The sequence below is a fragment of the Ranitomeya variabilis genome, chromosome 6 (assembly GCF_051348905.1).
Source record: "Ranitomeya variabilis isolate aRanVar5 chromosome 6, aRanVar5.hap1, whole genome shotgun sequence".
In the NCBI taxonomy this organism is placed as follows: Eukaryota; Metazoa; Chordata; class Amphibia; order Anura; family Dendrobatidae; genus Ranitomeya; species Ranitomeya variabilis.
The window spans coordinates 66085242-66107987 of NC_135237.1; the positions used below are offsets into that span (position 1 = coordinate 66085242).

At 43.4% G+C, this 22746-nt stretch overlaps 1 protein-coding gene across 1 annotated transcript; it reads right to left on the bottom strand.

Annotated features, from left to right (window-relative positions):
- Window positions 1-704: 704 nt before the first annotated feature.
- On the bottom strand, window positions 705-22119 carry NOM1 (nucleolar protein with MIF4G domain 1). Its single transcript, XM_077268598.1, has 11 exons — window positions 21002-22119; window positions 15972-16096; window positions 10081-10276; window positions 9328-9651; window positions 7772-7882; window positions 7326-7490; window positions 5882-6003; window positions 5354-5486; window positions 2966-3097; window positions 2655-2764; window positions 705-1761 (listed from the first exon to the last, which is right to left on the bottom strand). Exons 1-11 carry the CDS (start codon window positions 22040-22042, stop codon window positions 1584-1586), a joined length of 2637 nt encoding a protein of 878 aa, XP_077124713.1. The 5' UTR covers window positions 22043-22119; the 3' UTR covers window positions 705-1583.
- Window positions 22120-22746: the final 627 nt, after the last annotated feature.

Genomic DNA, 22746 nt, shown 5'->3' on the forward strand with positions numbered 1-22746 from the left:
TTTGAAAATATACAATGAAATTCCACATCTGAACATACCTTTAAAATTTTGCACTACTGCTGCTCGGATTCCTGTTGCATCTCCATCTGTACTCCTACAAGATGACTATCATATCACATGTATCGATGTCACCTAGGATGGCATGGCAGGGAGCCATGATTGATTAGCCCGTTCACAGGGCACTTACTAGTACAAGATTATGAACAGAACACAGAGGCAGGGAGGAAAAAAATGAGCAATTACAGTTTTTCTCTTTGTGGTTATATTCCTTATAATATCTCTGCTTGCTGTCATTCAACAGAAATCCATTTTACTTCCAGTAGATACAAATCTGTCCAGCTCATGTGCTGATCACCATAAATACTCAGCTTCTTACAAGACACAGCTCCGATAACCGGGCTTTATCACCATCTGACCAGGACAGATCCTGTCCTAACTTGCAAGGTCTATAATAAAAGGAAAAATTACAATTTCATACAAAATTAAAACATTTGAAGTTTTAATTTTAAAGGGCCCAAAAGCAATAAATAACATGAAAAAAGTGTTTCTGCTCAGGGTGCAGCGTCATTTGTTTTGCTTTAAAAATACTTTTGCAGCTGTGACCGTTCTTTTACTTTTAAGGAATAAGGAACTGATTTAGCAGCTCCCGACTGCTCCCCCAGTCTGCTCTCCACCTCGTTCTCACTAACAAAAGACAAAACAATTATATAGCAAATGTTTTATTGACAGATCACCATCTAGTGGTCAGTTGGAAAAATACATTTGCTTACCATATTATGGTAAAGTACGCAGGTTTCCTATCCAAGAGACAGAAATTTTGCAATGGGCAAAAGTTATTTTACGGCAAAGAAATATTACCAGTGTGCCATTATCATACATTATTACAGGACAATACGTCCGGATGATTTATCACTGGAAACTTGTAGCGTGACAAATGACTACTGTTTGGAATCGGCAACATTTTAGCAATGTTTTAAGTCATATTAACAGGATTATGATCATCAGGTCATGTTTTCATCTTCATCTAGAGTCAGGATGTACAATCTAGACATGTCCACCGACTTCTATTACCAGAGAAGTCCTCTGTCCGGCTGGATAATGTCATTATAGGGATATTATTCCATTTCATGGGGTCCAGTTATAAAAAAAATAAAGTTAATGAATGTCTTAATAGCTTATAGAGAATATCCGCCACTGCGCCATCAGTCATTTGTCAATGTGCAGGCAGAGTTATAACTGGAGTGGTCACTGGTGACCGTACAGGCACATGACGCCGATGGCTGCTCAAGATGACAGCCGCTGGTTTATTCTTCGGCATATTCTTTTATTACAATAAAGTGTCTTATAATATATATAATAATATATAATAATTCAGCCAGCATCAAAGGTTAAATATTCCCCCCGCTTCAGTCCTCCTGACATATGCCTCTGACACAGGCTAAATAACGTGATGTGACCTGGTCCTTACGTGTTCATCAAACCTTAATTATTCCCTATTATTCTCACGCAGTATGAGCACAGCTTCACTTCACACAACACCAGAGGATGCGAACCTGTGCGATGTCCTCAGTGCCACTCCACCTCTACAGACGTAGCTTGCCCTCCTTCGCCTGCAATGCTTTGACGGCCAAGTCTGCTTTCTGAGCGAGCAGTTCTGCCTCCTGCACCGTCCTCTTTGCACGGTCGTTCTTAAGCAGGAAATGGGAAATGAAGAGTTTTAAGCCCTCACGAAGCATTCCCAGTTTTGGGTTATCAGAGATCCTAATAAAAAAACAAACACAAAAAACAAAAAAAAAACAAAACAGGACATGGACATGTTAATGGTTATTAAACCCACAGAACTTCTCCACTGCAAGACGTGTATAAAACCATAGAAGTATGAAAGACTCGGGGTACGTTCAGACACTACCAGACCTGTCTGCTGTAGTAAAAGTGCAACAAGAGCCAAATCCCAGGCCACATGCATTGCAAAAGATGAAATCTGCAGTACAAATGCAACGCAAATCGGCAACAATACAAGCATGCTACAGATTTGTAAATCTGCTATGTGTGGATGGGGTTTTGTTAAGATCCCACGCTCCATCACCGTTTTATAAACATACAGATTTCATTTTGCCAGAGCAGATTTTCCTTCTAGCCATAGATTGGTCATCCAAATATGCCGCTAGGACACAGCGAAGCATAGCACATGAACGGGAGCATAGTGCAGTCAGGAGTGTAGTACACGGACAGATCCATTCTGCTGTTATTCACATAGGGATCACTGACAGGTGTAAAACTGTGGTAAACAGCAGCTTGTCTGTCACCGCTGAGAGTGGATTGGGATTACAGTAGATCCCTAAATCATACTTACCAATTTGTCCACATGCAACCAATACTTGTCCTATTATGGACCAAAATTCATGTTTGTTGTAAGACTACAGACAACTGCTGTTGAAGGGATTAGGAGCTGATCTACAGCACCCGACAGCAACTGCTTAACAAGGAATGGATTTGTGCAGAGCGTCTCCGTCTAAGAGCTAATCAGAGGGGGTGACAGGTGTCTGATCCCTCCGATCTGATATTGATGACCTATCCGGACAATAAATCATCAATATTATATGTCACGGAGAACCCCTTAAAGTTAGGTGTAACCAAATTATAAAACCACTTACTTTCCAAATATGACAGCAAGATCATCAGCTTCAGTGTCCACCAGCAACTTGTTGAGAACTTGACGTAAGAAGGAAACTTTAATCTTATCCAATTCACTGAACTCCATGACCTGGATAAAAATTTATACAATGTTATGCTAAGCTCTCTTTAGGAGTGACAGCCTTTTCTGAATGGACATTTATAGAGGAGGTTGAGTGAGACTGTCCATTGGACTCCTAACCCCAAAATTAGGAAGAATGCTGACTTCTAGTGTTACTTATGTTGGGTATTATTGCATTTTTGTTCTCAGCCAGCTATGCCTAATACTTACTTTAAATATAGAGAGAGGTAGAGATTTGCTTTTTATCAGGTGACTCACAAAATTTGTGAGGTTTGAGAAAGTGGTCGCCGACAAACTTCCCAAATCACGAAATTTATCCCACATACTGAACTGAAATGTCATCTGAAAATAAGAAGAAAAACACACTCATATACCTGTACAGGAGGCATTCTGACTTAATACTAACCGTACTGGTAAGCTACTGATGTAATACTTGCCCTTCATGTTTTGCACAAAATTTTCATGAAAATATCTGAAAATGGGAATAAGCAGTGAAAGGAAACCCAGTCAGTGAGACCATGTTCCCCAACCATCTGCAGCGTGGCTCAGTGACAGGTTGTACAATCCCAACGCCGGACTACAGGTCCAACAAATAAAAGATAATATTGTAAATGTGCATCATCTTTTTTTTCATCACAAATATGCTGATTTCTCAAAATCTCTGCTTGCTGTAATTCAATAGAAAAAACTGTTTCGATCACTTTCGGGGAATTAAAATCTGGGTCAAGTAACGGACACGGGTGCACGGCTTGTCACAAGACATTTATTTTACTCACTTATATAGCGCCATTACTTCCACAGCACTCAGACATTATGATCGCTGTCCCCATTGGGACTCGCAATCTAAATTCCCAATCAGTATGTGGAATGTGGGAGGAAATCTCAGAACCTGGAGGAAACCCACGTAAACAAACTCCTTACAGATAGGAATAGGAGAAAACTCGGAGTGTGTAGGTAATAAATACTTTTTAATTAGTGCACACATAATTTACATAATAGCTAATCCGTACAAAAATTTACACAAAATGCAATAAAATACCAGGATGGTAAAACAGGTAGGTGGGAGTCCCCCAGTGTGCACCGTCTATGGGGCCAGCATGCATACCATTATTGGAAGAGACCTACTGCTATAGTTGCGTATAAGGCTATGAGCCAAACTGGCATAAAGTAACAAGTGATACAGGCTGCTCTTACCGCTGCTAGGCACCAAGGAGGCGCACACCGGGTCGGATCCTCAGGCACAGTCCCCGACGCGCGTTTCGCCCACGAGGTAGATTGCTTTATCAAGGGGAGATAAAGCAATCTATAGCAGGTTTTGGTATTATTAAACTCCTTACAGATGTTGTCCTTAGTGGGATTTGAACTCAAGACCCCAGCGCTGCAAAGCCACAGTGCTAACCACTGAGCCACCGTGCTATTGTAACTGGTCAGTCCTAGCATAACCAGGATAGATCTGCACAATTAAGGTTTCTATTGCATGACAAAGCAGAGATCTTGAACACTGAGGAATGTGAGAAAGCAGATAAATGTCATTTTATAACTGAAAAGTTATACATCTCTATTTGTTGAAACTGGAATACCCATTACGAAACTGAAAAGGTTTTAGAGAAAATATAGCTTTAAAGCAATAAACACTGTATAGATTATTCAATACATCTTGCAGTCTGGTTGATGTTGCTGTCCTTACCATGAAAATTTATAAAGGTTTGTATAATCCTAATATTAAAATGGAGTCCAGCTACGGACTGACAGCTGCAGCTTGTACTGAGCAGTGTGAGATCTCAGCAGGGAGAAGGGACACTTAGGAGCGGTCAGGCATCAGGTCCAACAAATCTATGCAGTAAGATGGGCAGTTTGTATTGTGAAATCTGGTGACAGATCCACTTTTAGGGTATGTGCACACATTAAGTATTTGCAGCAGACATTTCTGCATCTCTTGGCAAGAGAAAACTGCATAAAATAAGCATATTTTGCCCACTCATCAGTATGGGTGAAATCTGAAGGAAAATGCTGAAATAATTGATTTGCTGTAGGTTTCAATCTACTGTAAATCTGTAAGGAAAAAATAGGCAACATTTGTATGAGACTTCAGGGATCTCATTGACTTCACTGGGACTAGGAAATACCTCAGGTTTTGTGTCAAATCTACAGAGAAAAAAAAACAAAACTGCAGCTTGTTCACAGACTAACAGAAGCTTGCAGCCTAGCTCAGGAAAGTGTATACTGGACATCTACTCTTCCATTCTTTTCACCCATTAGAGCTTATGAGGAAAAAACACTGTACATCAGGCAAGTTGGGTCTATAACCAAGTCATGCTATCCACTGTTAGGGTAGCAAAAATGTTGCTCGAAAGTTTCCGTTAAAAACCATGTACATATTTATAGCCAGTTATTTTTTAGGGTCATTTTGTGGCTCTGCTAGGCATTTTGTAGTGTGTTACCATGGACTGATCAGAACAGACGCTGTAGGCACAAAATTATTACATTACTTTTACTTACAAACATCTGCAGCCGGTCGCTTCATCTTTTCTCTTTGCATTTAAGCCATAAAAAGTTGTACATTGTCTATATGGAAATGAGAACGTGATGGATTATTACCTGGAAGCGTCGATCATATTCACAGAACTTGCTGGACAGGAAGGCGTAGAAAGGGTTGTAGGTTTTTTCCTGCAGACAACAGTCAATGAGAACATGGACTATCTCTCGTTCTTGATGATCCTTCAGGCCCAACCTGACAAAAATGAAAATTTGGAGGATGGAGCAGCCATTAATCCCTGATATTTATAGAATATCAAAACTGTGCAGAGCCAAGTCCATAAGGTAATCATCCACATTAGTCCTTAAGTGTCCGCCATAAGTGTATACACATTCTGTTCTTAACACAGTACCTATCCACATGGATACTTTTTTTTACTAATCTTTGCTACCAATTGTAGAATATCTGAGTTGCCATTTGAAGCACTGTTTTTCCTCTTTTCTCTCCGGTCATATACAGAAAAAGGAAATTAATAGGAGTTTGCAGCGAGTGTTCCGTCTGGCATTTCCATTCATTGCTATAGGGAAGAAATGTCACCTATTCCAAACACGTTTGTGCACATAGGATCCATTTACGATTGCTTTACTTACTTCAGCAGCTTCTCAAAAGCATCCAAATAATCTTCACTGGTCATGATAACGCAGAAGATATTTCTCCTGATGTCGGTGTTCATCCGCTGCTTGCGAGCCAGGTCCATGATCTTTGCACTAACCTTCACAAATAAAATAGGGAAATGTACACAATAATCACAGATGCTCCACATTAAACCTGTAGGATACAGTGGACGGCTGTTTGTTTTACGTATAAAGGAGAAACACAAAGGTCATTTGCAGCACTTGACTCATTTGGGTTTTATGGGGTATATAACTTTGGTAGTAGGAAAAAAAACAAAGGGGAAAAATTCATCAAGCACTTTACAACAAATAACGGTTCTTTAAAAATGTTACGCAAATTTTTGTGCAAACGTTATGTGCATTTGGCTAAAAACAAATGAACAAAAATATCAGAAATGCATTCCAGTCCATAACTGGAGTACATGCGTCTCTGGTACCCGGCAGCTGAACGATGCGCCACATTCATTAAGGGGAGAACACTTTCACTCCAGAGGACCATCTGTATATAAAACTACATTTTTTGATGAAGTGAACCAAAAATTCTCAAGCAGCAGTGCAAACAGGAGGGTGGGGTATTCCTCACCCTGCAAACTATTAAACAGACCTAAGATATGGTCTGTAGTGCATAAACATGTCACTATTCGGATGTGCTTCTCTATAGAATAAGTGGCACCATTCTGAGTGGTCATTACTGCAAGTCTGTAGGGTAGTATAAGCAGTTTTTTTTCGTTTTGCAGCTTTTTTATTTTTTTTTAAACTGCATTTCAGAAAATGCAGAAAAAAAAAAACACTTCAGTGGGAACGCATTGCACAAGCTTGGCCTGAAAATGGTTTTCAGGGATTCACAAATGCTCACACTGTCAGGATTCCACTCTTGTGTCAGCTGGGGGAGTTGTCGTGTGACCGCAACTATTTGATTTGCAGACTTATGGTCATGGGCTAACTCGATTCTCGATTTTTTTTTTTTATTATTTTTTAGGTAAAAGGTGCCTCCTGGGGGGTGATGGGGATGTAGTGGACTTGTTAGAAATATATTAAAAGGCTGGAGAACGTGGTGGCAACAGCTTCTATAAGATAAACCTGATCACAGGCTCCCTTTAAAACCAAAGAAAAATGCTCAAGCACCGAGTCTCCTAGACAGCACTAGGACACAGTAAATCGCCTTTTGTGCTACCCAAGTTGAGATAATAGGTTTGCTGTTTATTTAATTTGTCAGCTGGGGTCTGGACTGACAGAGGGGATCCTCCCCCGTCTACACTACAAGCAGAACATGGCTTTGGAAACAAGATAATCTGCTTTTATGATTTTAGGAAAGAAGTCTAAACTGTCAGTATCACATAGCAGGGACTACAAAAAATAAAAACATTTGTAAATTTAAAATAAAAAAAAAAAAAAAACTAAACCAAAAGGCAAGAAATACCTTTCCAACTGCTGGTGCCGATGTCTTTGCTGTGGACTGTCCGATCATTGGCGCTCCGCTCCATGATGATCCGACAATCCACCAGCGACCAATCTTGTCAGCTTCCAGAATATTCTCCAGGGACACACGGAGACGAGTGTCACTGCCGGACACGTTGTGGTGAACCTCCATAAACACAACAGAACTTTACTGACAAACTGATACATAAATCCTCAGTAATATTTCTAATATATTTTTTTTTACAATTATCAGTACGTTATTGCAACTAATTTTTGTTGCTCAATAAATAAAATAAAGATGCAGAATGATGCAACTGTCTTGATGTACAAAGTAATACTAAAAAAAAAAAATCAGACATATGTACACAGCTCCAAGGCAGGACTATGCGCCCCTATAGTTACAGGCCAGGCACAAGCTCAGTGTGTTTTATTTGCAAACTCTCCTACCAATGAACGTTGAAGTTTACATAGTTTTTCCACTGGTTCGGGGTCATAACCTGGTATTTTGCGCATATCGTTGTTCTTAAGTGCCAACATAATCTCCAACATAAAGCGAACCTACAATAAAGAAGAAGCAAATGTCTTATTAATTTGTTACATTGAAAATTGTGTATACATAATGCCAAGTGTGGTCACACGCTGCCCAAAACTCCTCTACAGATGACGGACAGTTTTCTTTTGCGGTAAATACGGTCTGCGACCTGACACCGATGTCAAGTCAGATATCGGCACATGTTCACACCACCTCAGTGGTAACCATCATCAATGCTGAAAGCACTTTAATCCTTGTGCTATTAAATTAGTATCAAGCCTAAATATGTTCTCAGTAGTAAATGGGCGAACGTGCTCGGATAAAGTGTTCTCCGAGCATGCTCGAGTGCTAATAGTGTCTTGGGCGTGCTCGAGTAATATGCTCGAGTCCCCGTCGCTGCATGTCTTGTGGCTGTTCGACAGCCGCAACACATGAAGGGATTGTCTAACAAATAGGCAATCACTGCACGAGCTGTGGCTATCGGAGACAAGCAGCAGCGGGCACTTGAACATAGTATTTGAGCAAACCGGAGATACTCCATTAGCGCACACAAGCATTCTCTGATAACACCTTATCCGAGCACGTTCGCCCATCACTAGTTCTCACCTATCCACTGGATATGTGCTAGAATGGTGCTGTCTCACCTCCAATTGCCAAAGTGGGAGACTAATATCTTTTGTTCTCTCCCGGCTGCAATACCACAGCCAGGGTAAAATAGGTACAGATATGATTGATGGAATATACAACAGCTGCAGGTTTGCGCTATAGTGAGCATGCAGCAGGTGGCGCCCTGTTAAATGGATTTTCAGGTTTTGGAAAATCCCTGTCCCCTGGCTGCACTTTGATTTAAAAACAAACTGTTCTTTCCTCATCAGCTCCAGGTCAGGGTGCTGAGTCTCCGCCGCTGCTCCCGATGTCTGTTTTTGCTTGATGCACTGACGTGACTGACAACAGCCAATAACTGAGGGCAGCAGCTTAGCGGTTCGTGTTATCAACTCTGGCAGAGCCGCTGAGCTCAGTTATTAGAAGAGCGGAGGAGACTCAGAGCTGGGCTTAAGGAACATTATAAGCATGCTTGGCAGGATTTTACAGGTTACAGATTCAGGTGAACCACGTAATAACTAACTAAAACCGTGAAATACGCTGTTGCCTTCCATTTATTGAAATAATCAATTAGCCTTTAGAGATTCTTCTCTAGTGTACTTCCAGTCAGTACAGACATGCAAATAATGCAAGAGTGAAAATCTCAATTTATCAGCTTTTGGGAATATTCAGGAGAAAGAGCGGCTGCCGGTCGGGTCTTTGGAGACTGAGCTGCAGTGTCTTTCGTTCATTAAGATCCATCTTTGGTAGAGTGTAATATGGTAAAATAAAAACTCTTTGCGACAGCTTTCACTATGACGGTGTGCAGACCTGACTGACACACAGACATATACTGAGCATAAATAATACATTTTGAATAGGTTCTCACACGAGATTGATCCTGGAATTTCTTATCCACGGCGCTGGCTTTGTTCTGAGCCTCACAGATCAGTTCCTTTAGTGCCAGAGCATCATCTTTTCTCAGAGAGAAGCCAACGTTTTTCAGCAGCAGCAGGACGAGCTCTATGTTCCTCTCTGTAAATGTGGACACCAGCATCTTTAAAATATCAAACACCAGGCGGGAGTCGATGACGTGGAAGTTGTACAAGTGTCCGATAAAAGTGAGCAGGTTGTCACACTCTTTACTATCTGTGACGTCTCCATGTTGGTCATGGAACTGCTTCACCACCGTTTCCAGGATGTGTGCCCCAACCTGGAAGAAAAAATCAATTAATAAAAAAGCGATTTTACATTTATAACCCATTCACATGATATGTGATTATTGCTCGGATCCAACCACTGGGAACCCACTGATCTCTATACGGAGGTGCTAAAGACCCTTATGAACGAAGCAGTGGTGCCATTCACTCCCATGGATCGTATGGAGAAAGCAGTTTTGTCAATCCCAATGAAGGAGATGGAGTGGAGGTCCATTTTCACAGATCCTCCATTATCAGTGCAATCTATTGGATCCCCAGCAATCATATTTACCACCTATCCTGTGAATAGGTGATAAATGCATTTAAAAGAAAAAAAAAAAAAAAAAGATTTAGCAGATAGAAATGTGATTTAATTTGGTTTAGCAAATGCTGAACTTTTCTGTCTATACCATATGCTAATGTAGCAAGATGGGCCGTGTTACCTCGATCCCCACTGTATGGTGTAAAATGCTGATGAGAAGTACATGCTCCATCATAAGTCGGTCGGGCATTTTTGCTGGCGTGATGCAGGCATTGAGGGTGATATCGGATAAGGTGTCACTCATGTCTTTCCTGCTGTTGCTCATGTAGAGTTCTTCAAGTTGCCCGCTGATGGACGCCATATTTGGCTCACTCAGTCTACGACAATAAATAAGATGTTAGCAGGTACTACGAGCAGAAATTATTGAGGGTGTTAAAATTCTGCACATTTGCAGCACTCTAATAAATGTCCACATCTGACGTTTCCCAATCGATCGGAGGGCAGAGATAACATACTGACTGTCAGCAGCCATCACATGCCGTCTACTGGGTTACTGAATACAAATACTAAATAGTATCATGTAAGCATTACAGGAGATGACCATTTTTCCCCCTTACTTAAATAAATGTATTTTTGGAATTGGGTGTCATTAGACATTTTGCACCATTTGTATTCTATAGTCTCTGTATTGTACTGGCTGCAGAATGGGTTAACCGAAAATCTGTCAGCGAACTCATTCAATCTAATGGGAGAATTTCTAACTATCTGCCTTTTATTTTTCCTGATTCTTCTCTCAGCTCATTTATGACCACGCCAATGTTAACCCCTTTATGACCCAGCCTATTTTGACCTTAATGACCTGGCCGTTTTTTGCAATTCTGACCAGCGTCTTTTATGAGGTAATAACTCAGAAACGCTTCAACGGATCCTAGCGGTCCTGAGATTGTTTTTTCGTGACATATTGGGCCTCATGTTAATGGTAAATTTAGGTCGATAATTTTTGCGTTTATTTGTGAAAAAAAATGGAAATTTGGCGAAAATTTTGAAAATTTCGCAATTTTCAAATTTTGAATTTTTATTCTGTTAAACGAGAGAGTTATGTGACACAAAATACGGTAGTTAATAAACAACATTACCCACATGTCTACTTTACATCAGCACAATTTTGGAAACAACATTTTTTTTGCTAGGAAGTTATAAGGGTTAAAATTTGACCAGCGATTTCTCATTTTTACAACAAAATTTACAAAACCATTTTTTTTAGGGACCACCTCACATTTGAAGTCAGTTTGAGGGTTCTATATGGCTGAAAATACCCAAAAGTGACACCATTCTAAAAACTGCTCCCCTCAAGGTGCTCAAAACCACATTCAAGTTTATTAACCCTTCAGGTGATTCACAGCAGCAGAAGCAAAATGGAAGGAAAAACTGAACATTTAACTTTTTAGTCCTTTTTGGACCCCAAAAGCTATTGTACAATTTGTCCTGAGTACGCCGATACCTCATATGTGGGGGGGACCACTGTTTGGGCGCACAACAGGGCTCGGAAGGGAAGGAGCGCCATTTGACTTTTTCAATGAAATATTGGCTCCAATCTTTAGCGGACACCATGTCGTGTTTGGAGAGTCCGTGTGCCTAAACATTGGAGCTCCCCCACAAGTGAACCCATTTTGGAAACTAGACCCCCCAAGGAGCTTATCTAGATGCATAGTGAGCACTTTGAACCCCCAGATGCTTCACAAATTGATCCGTAAAAATGAAAAAGTACTTTTTTTTTTTTTTTCACAAAAAAATTCTTTTATCCTCAATTTTTTCATTTTCACATGGGCAACAGGATAAAATGGATCCTAAAATTTATTGGGAAATTTCTCCTGAGTACACTGATATCTCACATGTGGGGGTAAACCACTGTTTAGGTGCACGGCAAGACTCGTAAGGGAAGGAGCGCCATTTGACTTTTTGAATGAAAAATTAGCTCCAATCGTTAGCGGACACCATGTCGCGTTTGGAGAGCCCCTGTGTACCTAAAGATTGGAGCTCCCCCACATGTGACCCCATTTTGGAAACTAGACCTCCCATGGAACTAATCTAGATGTGCGGTGAGCACTTTAAACCCCCAAGTGTTTCACAGAAGTTTATAACGCAGAGCCGTGAAAATAAAAAATCATTTTTCTTTCCTCAAAAATGATGTTTTAGCAAGCAATATTTTATTTTCACAAGAGTAACAGGAGAAATTGGACCCCAATAGTTGTTGCCCAGTTTGTTGTGAGTACGCTGATACCCCATATGTGGGGGTAAACCACTGTTTGGGCACACGTCGGGGCTCGGAAGGGAAGTAGTGACTTTTGAAATGCAGACTGATGTAATGGTCTGCGGGCGTCACGTTGCGTTTGCAGAGCCCCTGATGTGCCTAAGCAGTAGAAACCCCCACAAGCGACCCCATTTTGGAAACTAGACCCCCCATGGAACTTATCTAGATGTGTGGTGAGCACTTTGAACCCCCAAGTGCTTCACAGAAGTTTATAACGCAGAGCCATGAAAATAAAAAATAATTTTTGAGGAATGAAAAATTATGTTTTAGCAAGCAATTTTTTATTTTCGCAAGGGTAACAGGAAAAATTGGACCCCAATAATTGTTGCCCAGTTTGTCCTGAGTATGCTGGTACCCCTTATGTGGGGGTAAACCACTGTTTGGGCGCACGTCAGGGCTTGGAAGGGAGGGAGCACCATTTGACTTTTTGAACGCAAGATTGGCTGGAATCAATGGTGGCGCCATGTTGCGTTTGGAGACCCCTGATGTGCCTAAAAAGTGGAAACCCCTCAATTCTAACTCCAACACTAACCCCAACACACCCCTAACCCTAATCTCAACTCTAGCCATAACCCTAATCACAACCCTAACCCCAACACACCCCTAACCACAACCCTAACCCCAACACACCCCTAACCCTAATCCCAACCCTAACCACAACATACCCCTAACCCTAACCACAAGCCTAATCTTAACCCTATTTCCAACTACTCTAGCCCTAATTCCAACCCCAATTCTAATTCCAACCCTAACTCTAAGGCTATGTGCCCACGTTGCAGGTCGGGGGAGATTTTTCCGCACCATTTTTGAAAAATCCACAAGTAAAAGGCACTGCGTTTTACCTGTGGAATAACCGCGAATTTCCAGTGTTTTTTGTGCGGATTTCACCTGCGGATTCCTATTGAGGAACAGGTGTAAAACGCTGCGGAATTCGCACAAAGAATTGACATGCTGCGGAAAATACAACACAGCGTTTCCGCGTGGTATTTTCCGCACCATGGGCACAGCGGATTTGGTTTTCAATAGGTTTACATGGTACTGTAAACCTGATGGAAAACTGCTACGAATCCGCAGCGGCCAATCCGTTGCGGATCCGCAGCCAAATCCGCACCGTGTGCACATAGCCTAATTCTAACCCTAACCCTAGTGGGGAAAAAAATATATTTTCTTTATTTTATTATTGTCCCTACCTATGGGTGATAAAGGGAGGGTTCATTTACTATTTTTTTTATTTAGATCACTGTGATTGGTGAGGTTTTATCACAGTGATCAAAATGTACCTGGAACGAATCTGCCGGCAGATTCGGCGGGCACACTGCACATGCTCCCGCCATTTTGGAAGATGGCGGCGCCCATGGAGAAGACGGACGGACACCGGGAGGCTCGGTAAGTAGGTATGAGGGGGTTGGATCGGAGCCCGGGGGGGAGCGGACAGGAGGATGGAGGGGAGTACGGGACAGAACAGAGGACTGGGGAGGAGATCGGTGGCGGGGGCACATCAGGGTTTCCAGCCATGGCCGATGATAGTGCAGGGGTTGGCGAAGCCACCCCCCCGGGCTGAAGTACCACTCCCCCTGTCCCTGTAGGTCGGGTGAAACTGGAGTTAACCCTTTCACCCGACCTGCAGGGACGTGATCATTCTGTGCCACAGCATATGCGTCACAGGTCGGATTGGCACCGACTTTCATGACGCATACGCTGTGTCACAGGTCGGGAAGGGGTTAAATGTGCAGGGGCACAAAGGCTGTAAAAGCCAAACAGTGCAACATTTTTAACTGGACGGATATGAAGAAAGTATTTTGTTTTAAATACATGCATTTAAGTAAAATAAAATAAATTTGTCTGTAGAAGTGGACGGCCACTTTTAAATCTGAATTTTAAAAAGGGCATTTCCATCTGATAAAGTGACATCATTTTGTTGGGCTTTTCCATCACTGGAAGTTGTAGTCCCACATCTCCTGACAATGAAGGAAATATTATACGGACTTGGATTGCTGTGGCCCTTAGCGCTTTTTTCCAGCTCAGCAGACTGCTGACAACCAACAGTGCGAAAAACTGCAGAACAACGCCATTCACCTTGGATACTACCATGCATTGTAGTCCCTTCATTGTCAAGGCTGGTATGGGTGCCCCCATTATCATGAAGTGATGACTTTATTTTACAAGACCACGTGCACTCAGCGTGCAGATAATCCTTCTGTCTGTTCCATTTTTAGGGACAGAAACTGAATGAGACTGGTTATCCGAGAGTTCTGTATTTTTTTTCTTATGGGGCTGAAATCTTACAGGCAGGTAGTTATTAACTACTTGCCTGTTCTGCTCGGTGCCAATCTCTGCCAGCTTACATTGGCCCCAGAATGCTCCTAATAGCAACTTTGTGGTTTCCATTGACTTCACATTGACAGAGCAGCTTCTCTTCTGCTCTGTTGAAGGGGTGTCTCTGCTGATGTTAAACTTACTTGACAGCCGGCTCTCCGCTGCCTAACTGCGGGGAGCCGGCTATCAATTAGCATTATGTCGGCAGTGACACCCCGTCGACAAAGACACAAGAGGAAGAGCTGCTCTGTTGACGTGAGGTGAAAAAGCAGCAGAATTACCGGCAGAGATCGGTGCCGGGCACACAGACAAGTAGTTAGCAACTACCTGTCTGTAAGATCTTGGCCACATAAGGAAAATATTACAACTGTTGCGGATAACCCCTTTAGTGTCCAAAATGGATCTGTTGCATGTTGATGTACACAGAAGCAGAGATGCCTGATTGATTATTATGGGTCTGACTAGTTTCCAATAAGTGTTCGTTTTTAAAACTGGGGAAAAAAAAAAAAAGCACTGAAAACTGATTTTTAAGACATGCACAGAATTTTACAGCTGCGGTCACAATGATTCAGCCGCCATTGCAACCTAATTAGGTTAAGTTTAAATGTTAAACTTTCAGCTGACTGCAAAAAAGACAACGAACAAATGAAATCGTTGAACACAGCTAATATAACAAAATGGTTTCTCCAAATTCAGAACAAAAAGCTACTTTTACTGAATACTTCAGCCCCAAAATTAATTCATGACGAACGTCTTCATGACCTAGGACATTATGGGCCTCAGGATATTTTCATACTTCCAGCACATGGCACCTAACATATAAGCAGTATATAAGGCTAAAGCTATTATGGGGGCATTACAAGTCTCGGCTTTCTTAGACGCTCTGAAGATAAATGGACCTAGTTATGCAATGATATATCCTATAGGACCTATTCATAACATGACTGCTTGTCCATCCAACGGTCTGGGAAAGTGTGGTAGCCCTAATGAGTATCATTCAGCTTTCCCAGATACGGACATAACTAATTTTTTGAGTGGCTTTGTACAAGTCTTCTGTAATTACACACTTGCAATCTGATGAGGAATGTGAAGTTAATCAATCACTACCCAATTAACATTCAATCACAAATCTTAACTGATGAACATTTGGGAAACGATAATTGGAGAAGACTCCACTTTGAGGTGCACTAATCAGGAGAATATCAACTTGTAGTGACAAAGGGTAAACTCCATACATCTCGGAGCGACCTGCAGCCTCCACTCACAACAAGGGAGTAAATTAATTAGCTGAAGCTCATCCATGATTTACAGATGACGGAGTTTCATCCTGTCAATTAAAAATATGAACTATAAAGTAGAAGATGCACTCCAGGCCCGGAGCCAAGAGCGAGCATCCGGCTCAGGATCAAGGGCGCCATTATTTAGGTGGCTGCGTCATGCGATACCTGTTCATCAATCCCTTCACGCTCTTCCTCAGCCTCTCCAGCTCTTCTCTCCTCTTTGCATCTGCAGCATCTGCAGATCGTCTCAGGTGAGGAGGAACATATTTCTTGTCAACGCCTGGAGCAGCCTAAGAGGGAAAAAAGAGGAAATGTCATCATTGCTTCCCATTTGGTACAATAGACGCCTGTTACTAAACACAACCACTGTGACTTTGGATAATTACTGAGAGAGAATTCTCCAGGTAAAAAAATATATATTTATTTTCAATGCAAAAGGTGTAACTCGACATTTCTGAATATACCTTAATCTATAGCAATGTGATACAATTATAGTCAGACTGTATATGGGCAATAGATAAGGTGCAAATGAGCAAAACCACCAAACAAAGAAAAAAGGTAAGTACTTTATTTTCTGGCTTTTGTCACTTTTATTCCATGCATTTTTGTTACAAAAACTAAAGGATTTCTTAATACCAGCAAAGTGAATGAGATTCCTGAAGTCTCACGCACTCATTGCATATTTTTTTCTTGCAAATTGGAAGCAGTTTCAAGTTTGCAGAATGTCAACTCTTTCAGCGTTTTTCACCAATTCTAATGAATGGAGAAAACCCCCATAAAAAAAATGTCTCAAAATGCACACTTTTTATGTAGCTATTTTTGGCAACACTTCGGTGTTTGCAGCAAATCCTTAATGTGTGCACATACCTATAACCGGTATATTTACAACAGCAATAACAAGTATAAATTAGGCTCCATTCACATAACTTAACTTTTAACTACAGAAGTGATGCAGCAGTCAGTATTTTTCCCCCTGGTTTGGGGTTCATCATATTCAGTAGCTAAATCACAGACAGATGCCCGCTGTGCACTGATCTTCACATAAATGTAGTGATAGAGTCTATACATAAAATAACCAGTTACAGATCATAAAAGGGGTTAAAAAAAAAAAAGGTCAGAACAATATAGTGAGATTTATAGAAATGGTGTGAGTACAGATTTGTTGTCACTCATTCGCTGACACACTGTATAACAATACTCCGCTCCTGATACATACGGCCTCACTATACATCGACACACTACATTTCTGACCATGCTACTCTGTAAATAAATCCACAATTGATTTAACTCTACACTAGCACCGAAAAATGGCTCAACGAAGTAATTTAATAATTGAAACCCCCTTAAAGGGAACCTGTCACCATGCGCATGCAGAACACAGCGAAATACTTCCGGGACATAGTGCGCCGGCGCATGCGCACAAATGCTTTTCGGCTTTGCCCGCAGTTGGGCAAAGCATACTGTGCGCGTGCGCAAGGCAAGATTGCCTTGCACAGGCATGTTCTACGGAGGACAGCGAATCAACTTCAAGCCAATATTGCGGCCAGCGTGCAGCCAGCGGGTAAGGAAGGGGTGAATAAAACACCCGAAACACCGCCCATTGGACCAAAAAAAGGTCCCGCCAAATTCAGGTGACAGGTTCCCTTTAAAGACTGGGCAATTTTTCATTTTTTGCGCTTCCGCTTTTTCAGCCCCCTTGTTATTTTTCTGCCAACATAGCTGTATGAGGACTTGTCTTCTTGAGGAACAAACTGTACAGTAGTTTTCAATTTATTATATCAGATAATGTGCTCAAAATAAGAATAAAAGTCCAAGTGCTGAGAATTGGTGAAAAAAGAAAAAAAAAATGCAATTCTGCCATTATTTTGTTTTTAGGATATTCATTGTGAAGCAAAAGTGACCAAAATGATTCTCTGGGTCAGTGCGATTACGGTAGTTACAAAACTTTTTTTTTCTCCCTGATTTTAGTGGCTAAAGAAAAAAAAAAAAAAAATCACCTGGTACAGGTTGCTGTAAGTTCTCAGATGCTGCCTCATTCGGCCGAGCGCTCCTGTGTTCTTTATGAGAAAGCCGCTGAATGACAAGGTGGATGGCAGCTCATCTTCAGGAAAACAATGTGATCGGCAGTCCGAAACTAGACATTCCTCATTGACATCTTCCCTGACCAGATGTTGGCTGGTGCCCCTATACACATTAGATTGTCGGCCGTATCCACTGATATCGACTGACATTAATGTGTATGGGGGCTTTTAGGATCATGGCAGCTTACATGACAGCCAGGTCAGATGTGTTTTTAACAAAGTAATGTGGAATTATTATTATTTTTTTTAAATTGCTAAGAGCTGGAAAATGGTATAATAATAAATATTACCGTATTTTCTGCTTTGTAAGACACTTTATTTCCCCCAAATTTGGGGGGGAAATGGGGGAGCGTCTTACAAAGCAGATATACCACTTACGTCTCTTTCACACTTCAGTTGTTTGGCGTCAGTCTAAATCCGCCATTTTCCTCAAAAAACGGATCCGGTTTTTTTTTCGACGGATCCGTTTTTTTCCCCATAGACTTGCATTAGCGACGGATTGTGACGGATGGTCGTCCGTTCCATCCGTCATGCGACGGATCCGTCAAAAATTTAGCGGACGTCATGTAGACATTGACGGTCATTGCAATGTTTTTTGTCTCCGTTGAAATGACGGATCGCGACGGATCCGTCGCGTCCGTCATTCCATAGAATGGCCACCTATGGGCGACGGATCCGTCGCGACCGTTATTTTGACGGATCCGTCGCCCCAATCTGTTTTTTCATTTTTTTTCAATTGCGCATGCTCCAAAAAGTATATACAACCCCCGAGTAACGGATCCGTCAAAAAAACAGATCCGTTACATCCGTTTTTTCAACAATTGTGACGGATCCGTCGATCCGTCACTTTGTCGGAAGTGACTGACGCCAAACGACTGAAGTGTGAAAGAAGCCTTACCGTTACAGGCTGGGATGAGGGGGTGTCTGCTGCCGCTGCCGCCCGCTGTCGCGGTTGTCCGCTGCTGCCCCGGGTGATGCTGGAGGCTCCGGTGCTGCGGGGGGCTCTGGCGACATTTTGTGAAAGACCAGAGCCCCCCGGTAGTTCGTCCATGCTTTCCTGTATGACTGACTCCGGGAAAATGGCTGCCGGAATCTCGGGAGATGAGATTTCAGCGCTGAGATCTCATCTCTCGAGATCTTGGTCCCAAGATCTCCATCTGCGCATGCGTCGCCTCCCGGCGGCCATTTTCCCGAAGTCCACCGCACAGCAAAGCATGGACGAACTGCCGGGGGCTCTGGCCTTTCACAAAATGTCGGCAGAGCCCCCCGCAGCACCGGAGACAGCCCTGTAGCACCGGAGCCCCCCTGCAGACCCCCTCATCCCAGCCTGCAGCAATGCTCCACTTCTGCCTCCAGCAACGACCCTGGGACCCTGATCCACCGCAGCCACAACCCCTGGTAAGTAATAAGACGCATGGATTATAAGACGCCCCACCAATTTATTAAAAAAAGTTTTTTCCTATTTTTCTCCTCAAAATTTGGGGTGCGTCTTATAATCCGGAGCGTCTTACAAAGCGAAAAATACGGTACCTAACTATTCAATTCCCTGCCACTTCAGCCCCACCGATTCAGTAAGTCCAGCTGGCCCATCTGTTTTCACCTACTGTAAGATCATTCATGTGACCACTGCAGACAATCACTGGAATTACCACTGATACCAGGGATGGGATGCGGCAGTCATGTGACATCACAGGAGCAGGACCAATAAAGCAACAAGTGCTGGAGGTTGTACTTAATAGGTAACAGTCATTTTATTGCTTTAACACGTTTCTAGACAGTTGTTTGTTTGTTTTTTTTTTAAATAACCCAGACAACCTCTTTTAGGGCTGTCCCACACGTCCAGATAATTCCGGTACCGGAATAAATCGGTACCGGAGTTATCCGTGTCCGTGTGCCTGGGAACTCACGGAGGCCATACGTGCGGCACACGTGTGCCACCCGTATGGCGAGTGGGTACCACACGGAGCGTGTGGTACCCACTCTGCATGGTGCTGAAGCTGCGATTCATATCTTCCCTGCAGCAACGTTTGCTGTAGAGAAAATATGAAGAATAGTGTTTAAAATAAAGATCTATGTGTCCGCCGCCCCCCCACCCCCTGTGCGCCCCCCCGCTGGTCAGAAAATACTTACCCGCTCCCTCGCTGCTTCCTGGTCTGGCCGCGGCTTCTCCTGCATGCGGTCACGTGGGCCCGATCATTTACAGTCATGAATATGTGGCTCCACCTCCCATAGGGTCATGAATCGTGGCTTCAGCACCATGTGGGGGGGACAGCGCTTACTGTAGCGCTGTCTCCTGCACGCACACGGACCCCAGACGGAGAATGTCCGTGTGAGGTCCGTGTTTTACGCGGACCCATTGACTCTATTGGGTCCGTGTAAAACGTGCGCTCCCACGAACACTGACATGTCTCCGTGTTTGGCACACGGAGACACGGTCCGCAAAAAATCAATGACATCTGCACAGATGCATTGATTTTTATGGGTCTACGTGTGTCAGTGTCTCCGGTACGTGAGGAAACTGTCACCTCACGTACCGGAGCCACTGACGTGTGAAACCGGCCTTAATGGAATCTAAGGGTATGTGCACACGTTGCGGATTCCATTGCACATTTTTCCGGGCGGATTCTGCAGAATCCGCAGGTAAAATGATCTGCGTTTTACCTGTGGTTTTTCTGGGGATTTTGTGAGGATTTCATCTGCGTTTTTACACCTGCGGATTCCTATAACGGAATAGGTGTAAAACGCTGCGGATTCCGCACAAAGAATTGACATGCTGCGGAATATAAACAGCAGTGTTTCCGCAGCATGGGCACTGCGGATTTGGTTTTCCATAGGTTTACATGGTACTGTACAACGCATGGAAAACAGCTGTGGATCCGCAGGGCCAACGCATGGAAAACAGCTGTGGATCCGCAGGGCCAAATCCGCAACATGTGCACATACCCTAAGAAATCTCTGAACACACTATAATATGACAAAGTGGTCCATCAGGTTTCCATTAAGGTTCTAGCAATTTTCAAATCAAGAATAACGTTACAGACCATTTTATTGAATCCCAGAGAAAAAAAACAAACAAACTAAAAAGCTATAATAGGACCAAAACCAAAAACATACCTTGGTAATAGTAACTGGTTCATTCACATCATCATCATCCTCCTCTGCAATTTCTTCTCCGGAGACTGCAGGTTCCCGCTCGACAGCCTCATCCTCTTCAGACAGTTGTTCCTCAGAATAGCCTCCTTCATTGACATCGTTTTCCTTAATTTCCTCGTCTCCATCAGAGTCATCACCCATCTCAGACCCTTCCTCATCACTCCCATCGTCCTCCCCTGCCTCTTCCTCATCACTCCCATCGTCCTCCCCTGCCTCTTCCTCATCACTCCCATCGTCCTCCCCTGCCTCTTCCTCATCACTCCCATCGTCCTCCCCTGCCTCTTCCTCACCTCTCCCATTGTCCTTCCCTGCCTCTTCCTCACCTCTCCCATCGTCCTTCCCTGCCTCTTCCTCACCTACACCCTCATACAGTTTGTGCAGTTTTTCTGCAGTGTTGGCCTCCTCTTCCTCATCGTCATAGAGGCCAAAGTTGGCCCCTCCGGGCTCCAGGACCCCCAGGATATAGTCCAGGCCATCCTGTGTGAAGGCCTGGGGCAGGGAGCTCTTGTTCCTCCTCCTGTTCATTCTCAGGCTCCTCTCCAGCCTCTTGATCTCCTTGTCCTCCTTCTCATTGGCCTCCAGCAGACACTTCTTCCTGGCCTCCTCTTTGCTGAGCTTCTTCTTTTTCTTCCTCTTCTTGGACTCTGGCCTCTTGGCTGTGACTGCAGCTTTCTTCACGGGCGGATCCTTTCTGCCCTCCTGCGCGGGTGCTGGCGGCTTCTTTCCCGCGGGGTGAGCGGCCGTGGACGCCCCATTGTCAGTGACCCCGTGTTTTCCCGGGAACTTCCTCTCGTAGTAGGCTTTCCTCCTGACCTTCTTGGAGAGCCGCTTCTCCTTCCTCAGCTCCTTACGGCTCTTTGCTCTGCCGGCAGGGGCCGAGAATCCCGCAGCACCTCGAGTCTCAGCATCCGGAGCCTCAGCTTTCTCCACAAAGTGCTGCACGGAGAGCTGGAGCTTCTTTATCTGCACGGGGCCGCCCCGGGCCGAGCTCTTCCGCTTCATTCCCGTTACTTACAGACACATCACCCACGTTGTACTGGGCGCCGCCATACTGCCGGAAACCAGCCGCTTCCGGTAGATAGAGCGCGTCACCTCGTGCAGGAGTCTCTATAGTGCACAGCGCCACCGTGTGGACTAAAGTATGATTGCATACCTTCCCACACTAATTTTTGGAAAATCACCTTTTCCTCTGTCAATAATAGGAACTCTCATTAGTGAAAATCAGAAGCTAAACATTCCCAAAAAAATTTTTTTTTCTGTCCCAGGAAAGAAAAAAAGCCCCTGAATATTTTTTATAAGACTAAATGCTCAATCTAGTTGCATATTAAAGGGGTTGACGGACCAGGGAAAAGATGGGAGGGTGAAACCATGGTTTGGCCAACACGCCAGGTGTGCTACTAGTCTATCTTTAGAGGGGTGATCCGGCCTTGGGGTACAAGTCTGCAGTTACTCTATATGACTGCAGACGTGTGAACCCTCACATCGCGCACACTGCACACTGGGGGGATTCTCTGGTGCCAGGAGCGGGTGGTCTTGTGACTACAAGTATGCGATTTGTATACTTCCGGCCACATTCTGACACTTGCAATGAGTGAGGCCGTATAAGTCTAGTCAGCAGATGTATATTGCATACTTGGGGTCATCTACCCTGCACAGGAGAATCCTCACGGTGTGCAATGCACGCGATATGAGTCACATAGAATGAC